At 37.1% G+C, this 5,665-nt stretch overlaps 1 protein-coding gene across 2 annotated transcripts in view; it reads right to left on the bottom strand.

Annotated features, from left to right (window-relative positions):
- Window positions 1–5,478, bottom strand: part of LOC145467182 (FAS-associated factor 1-like) — a 17,822-nt gene extending 12,344 nt beyond the window's left edge. For both annotated transcript variants that reach the window (XM_081450738.1, XM_081450737.1), the window contains exons 1-6: window positions 5,403–5,478; window positions 5,263–5,331; window positions 5,131–5,177; window positions 2,188–2,384; window positions 716–810; window positions 1–107 (exon numbers count right to left, since the gene is read on the bottom strand). The exon at window positions 1–107 is cut by the window's left edge and continues 21 nt beyond it. In XM_081450738.1, the coding sequence (XP_081306864.1) occupies window positions 1–107; window positions 716–810; window positions 2,188–2,384; window positions 5,131–5,177; window positions 5,263–5,331; window positions 5,403–5,447 (560 nt within the window). In that variant the 5' untranslated portion in view covers window positions 5,448–5,478. The remainder of the gene's footprint in view (window positions 108–715; window positions 811–2,187; window positions 2,385–5,130; window positions 5,178–5,262; window positions 5,332–5,402) is intronic.
- Window positions 5,479–5,665: the final 187 nt, after the last annotated feature.

Here is a 5,665-nt window from a genome sequence, read left to right as displayed (position 1 = left end):
GTTCTTTTAACTGAACATGGCTGACTTTCTTTTGGTGTGGTTGTCACCAAACGGCTGACTAAAACCAATGCTGTCTCTTCTCTTAAGCTTAAAGTGCTCAGTACACTCTGTAGAGTTTGTCAGCAAACAAAAATGAGGTGACGTTCATGTGATAGAAAGTACACATTCAAATGTCTGTATGTACCACCAGAACATTATTTAGGAGACTCATGGGCTTTTGAGGAGAGTAACGACATGTCTGTGAAACATTCATTTTCCATTGTACAGTACAGTATCATATATTAGCCTGCTTGTGTTGATAGTTTATTGACAGACTTTTGCAAGGAGTTTAATTTAAAAATTGCCAAGACCTAATTATACCTATCCAATCAGGTATACCAGAATGTATGAGTTAATTTACCACAGAGTTTGACAGTCAACAGTTCATGTACTACTGTAATATTAATAGTAGAAAGCTAGTAATGTACCCAATTTTAAGGAGCTACAGTCTACACGTATGTCAAGAGGTTTTAAGTCACTTTTACAATGCACATACATGTGTACAATGTCATGTGTAATTAATATCTTCAAATTGAAGCACCCTCAAACTAATAGCTTATTGGAAGGGTAAAAACACACCAAAGGGTAGAGAAGAAGATAAAGAAAGACTGTGCATGATAAACTCGAGCAAGTTATGACATAGGCTATTTTACCTACTGCACTATGGAAGTCTCACCTCATCATTTAAGTTTAGATGGTTTGGCCAACCCAGAAGGCTTTGCTCATCCATTGGTATGCCTAGTTGTATCTCTAGCATTCGTTTGATTGTCCCTAGGAATTTAAATAATCATATAATAACAAATACATACACTGGACATGTAAAAACTACATTGTACAGACAGTTACTTTAAAAAAAAATCTTAATTGACCACCCGCCCAAACGGGCTTTCCAGGACCTTTTCAGGACCAATGTAAACAAACAATGAAAGAAATATAATTGTAAAGTAATGATAACATCCTAAAAACACCAACTGACAGTAGGTAGACCAGTTGGCCTTTTTAGTGTGACTGAGGAGTTGAACTTGTAACAACCAAGACCACCAGCAAGTAGTCAGAAAGGGACATTATTGTATAACACAGTTGTAAGCCCTCCCCCAAGTAGTGGAAGTGCCATTTACCAAAAAAGTTCAAAAGACTTGTACAAAAAAATAATAAGCTCAGGGGTTATTATCAGAATGTAATCGGATGAAAGACCCTACCAGGTTATGAATAAAATAAGTGTTGCACAACTAAGTTAGTTCAGAGCCAGTAACTAAAATCAACCAATCATATTGCTACATTACAGGTCCAATACTGTATTCTCTCAGTATTGGACAGGGTACTATCCCGCATGATACTGCACAAATCACTCTTGAAGATTTTCTGATAGTTTTATGGCTTACAGTATGTTTCTCAAAGAACTGCTTTCACATAAAATATGCCTTTTCTTTTTCTTAAAATTCTCTTTCCATTCTGTTTTGTTTAACACAAGATTAAAGTATGTGCCTACAGTTGCATCCCATCAGAATTGCACTCCTGAAGTTTCCAATGTTTTTCCAGACTGTGATCATAACATTTTTTCTAAACATTTTCAGTCATGTAATTAAGCAATAACACACTTGCCCACCACTGTACTGGGAGCATAATTATTAACAGCTTGCACATCATTTTTTAAGACCTCTGCTGCACTTGGTCCATACTGTCAAGACCCCAGGCCAATATTCTCCAAGTACAGCCTTCACACTTGGTAAATAAGAATCAATATAAAGTCATATATAGTGTGATGCCTTGAACTACAGTGTACATGTACATTGTAGATAAATTTAGTTTCTTGGGCCATGGGGCACTAAAAATGTTAGTTATCATTCTACAATATGATATTGAACTTGTGTGAGGTCCATATTAGAGAAATATTGGTGAAGTTCTTTTTTGCAGGTTTATGGACCGAGCTGGCAGTTCAGCCATAATTACATGTATAATAAAATCATTACTGACATTTTGGAATTAATGCCTCCTTCAGGGTTCAACCAACCCAATTGTACATATGATTGGGCCTAACATTTTGCCCACATGCATTTTAAGGAAAACAATCAATCTGATAGGCTAATTTTTTCATACATGTGCACGCATAAGGAGGTACAAATTAAAACTCAAAAACCCTGACAATACCTATTGTTTCACTGTCATCTAATGTCACAGGAATGGTCTTATCTCTCCATTCAATTAGAAACTTTATCCTTCTTGAAGACAGGCACAGAGGGATTGCATTTCCAACCACCTCGCCAACAGAAACTGAAGCTACAGACAGCACCGCTGAAGACTGATCAGTAACTAAAGATTCGTCAACTATGGGAGCCTCTGGCACACTAGACAGTTGAAGAAAAAGTAATAAAGTAACACTTGATGTCATGTAGCACTGTTTATACTAATTCTAGAACTAAAAGTGGTCTGTAAAATTAATTAAACTTCTACTGAAGAAAGTGAACCTCTAGTAGTCTGTGAGCTGGAGGCATCTCACCAGCTCGCCCCACCCACCCACCCCCCGTCTCTCGCAAATTCGCTCATCGCCTTAGCTCAAGGCACAGTGCACAAGATCCTGCTTGCAGGCTAGAACCTCAGCGGTTCAGAAAAGAAATGTTGATGGTCAAGTTTAAACTGAAGATTTAATCTATACACTGCTTTGCAGCTACAGTATATGAGCGACTGACATGAAAAAGCTACACATACAGGTCCCATTATTTATCCCTGGATCAGTTAGGTTACCTTCAGTGTCTTAGAACATTGCTCAGTAACAATAATAATAGCAATGCTCACAAAAAATGTTTCAGTGTGAAATTTCGCAAAGGATGAATCAAGTAAGGTAAAGTGGCATGCGACTATGAGTATTGCCGCTTTTCATGTGACGTCATCATTTTCCAAAATAAGAAATTACCAATCCTTCTAAAGTTTTAGTTTCGTCAGATGTAAGACCCTTTAATAACTTGATGTTTTGCAGCGTTTAAGCTCGACAGGGTTCTCATTATGTAATAAAGCAGGTTTGAATTTCCAAGGTTATGCATTGCATGACATTAAAATGGCGACCTGATAAGGCTCTCGAGTAGTCAAAAAAGATGAGTTATTGCTCAAGTTTTTTCTGACTAAACAGTTTTTGTTCTAGAAAAAGTATTAATCTAAATGTGTCGGAGCTCTAGAGTAATAACTTTTCGTTTCAATGGCAAAACCCAATGACAGATGTTTCTGTTACTTTACGGCTGCCATGTTTGTGTCCCTCCGAGGGGCACAATCATGGCGACTCCATACAAAGCTCTATAAAGTTGTGTGAAACACTTCTCCGAATAATGGGAGAATGAAAAACTACACAGACCTAAATCTTGGCAAGGTTGTTTATATATCAATCATCTTTCATATCCCAGCTTCTTGACTTAATTTATTGAATGGTTATGATTTTCATTTTTGATGGAGTGACACTGCAAACCAGCCATACACTGTGCTTGTATACAACATACACAATGTAAAAGTGCTGTTACACAAGGCCATTTTCCTTCTACAGGTAATTTGTCTTACAATTTTGTTGCGGCATTGCACAAGAAAATACCTGGTATAATACCCCATGATTCAAACATATCTTGCAACATTTTTCATTGCTATAACTGTGCAGAAAAGTAGAACTTGATCATTTAATTTGCGCACCACTACTGCAACAAAAACATTGCAAAACATGCATAGTCATTTGATGATACAGTAGGCAATTATGGTACATCACAACAAAATTGCAAGACATGTTTATTGCCTAGTGTAACAGCACCATTAAACCCTCACGAAACGGACTCACAAGTAGACACTTGGGTTCACTTAGGACCCCATTTGGCCAGGCCTTGCATGCACTTGTGTTGACTTGCGATGACTTTGCACACAAGTTAATGCCGGTTTTTCACCGTTTGGCCACCCAACCCAAGTCAAACAAGTTGAGTGACATCCATTCATTGTTATAACAATGTATGCAGGGTTTTCAATATGGCGACCTTAAAATGGTTGTTTTTTTGTGACTTGTGTGTACTTGCGAGGAAACTTACAATTCCGTTTGGCCAACCAGTGCAATCTCTACGCAAGTTCAACTTGCAGCTATTTGTGTGTCTGTTTGGCCAGGGAATTACATTGTGTGTAAATTGTATACATGCACTGTGTATATATATTCTGTGTACATTGTGTAAGCATACCTATGAAACCTGTATAAAGAAAAATGGTTTATTATGTAATCAAATGGATAAGTACATGTACTGCATATTGGTATTTTCATAGGTAAAATAATGCTAAATTTGCAGTTTTAAGGACTAGTTTAAACATCACATTTTACATGCGCCAAATCTAATACTAATTTGAGTCAACTCGAACTAATAAGTTTGGCATTTGATTTAAACTGCAATTGCACTGCAATCGCCACCAAAAAGTCCCTTCAGCTTGTTGTCCGCATGTCATCCAGCATAAAATTGTGGAGTTACTCTATGAGTAAAATATCATTTAACATAAGTTATTAATTAGATTCAGCATATGTAACACATGGCGTTTAAATCAACTGTCAAACTTCAGTCGTATAGTCAACTGGATCAGTTGAATATTTGACTGAGCTCGCATTTACTTCAAATTTGTCGCATTTTATTGATTCAAATGCTGCATTTTACCTGTACTTAATTCAGCAATTAGATTCAGTGCATGTAAAATTCAACGCTTAAACTGGGCCTAATTTGCAGTGCAATGTTTAGGTCTGAAAAATGTAAGGTGTTTTGTGCCAGGTCACGGTAATAATTAACTCAGGTTTTCATTCGATAATAAATTCATTAAATCATTGTCTACCAGTAAATTACTAATAATGAAGAATTCTTTTTATTTTTTAACATTGTAGTTTTTTTTTTTTTTTTTCGGGAATTTATATCTTGAAATGAAACAATAAACGGCACAATATATTTCGATGAATGACTAGACGTAGTGAATAAATCACGCCTGAAAAATGCACAGATATCGCGTCATATACGCTAGTTAGTTCTGTTCAAAAAGCATTGCTTTTTTATCGTTACACATGCATTTCATTTAACATCAGTACAGTGTTACACAAACCGTAATGGCGAATCTGTCTCGTCGGCCAGGACGGAGTTCACACAAGCCTAGGAAAAAGGGCAATGGGCAAATCAGAGAAAACGAATCGAATGCAATAAAGATGTACACTTCATGAGTAAAATCACTTCCTACCGTCAAGTCCCAGTTATGATGGTCCAGAAGTGTAATGCATTCATCAAGGTTCTCGATTCCCGTTATGCTCTGATTAGAAATAAAGAAAAGAATTCGAATCCAGAAGAAGACACGCAGAATACAACAGAATCAACGTTTACCTGAAAGTTTGCCAGGACCATCTCTCTGTCACCGTCTCCTGCCATCTTGGATTTTTTAGTTCATAACAAATCTTGCGCATGCGTCTGATAATTGTGGTAATTGCATGCATCAGAATGACAAAGCGGAAGTGACGACAACTGATCGATGTAGGAAGTGGTCGTGTTCGAGTCATCCGCACTTTAGAGGGAATTCCTCTCGCTAGCACACTCCAGGTTTGACAGCAAGAAGAAGAGGTTATCCGAGTTATTGGAGATTTCGTGAC

This window comes from Orbicella franksi, chromosome 14 (assembly GCF_964199315.1).
Source record: "Orbicella franksi chromosome 14, jaOrbFran1.1, whole genome shotgun sequence".
NCBI lineage: Eukaryota > Metazoa > Cnidaria > Anthozoa > Scleractinia > Merulinidae > Orbicella > Orbicella franksi.
Note: the sequence above shows the minus strand (reverse complement) of the source record. Positions and strands in the feature narration are given on the sequence as shown.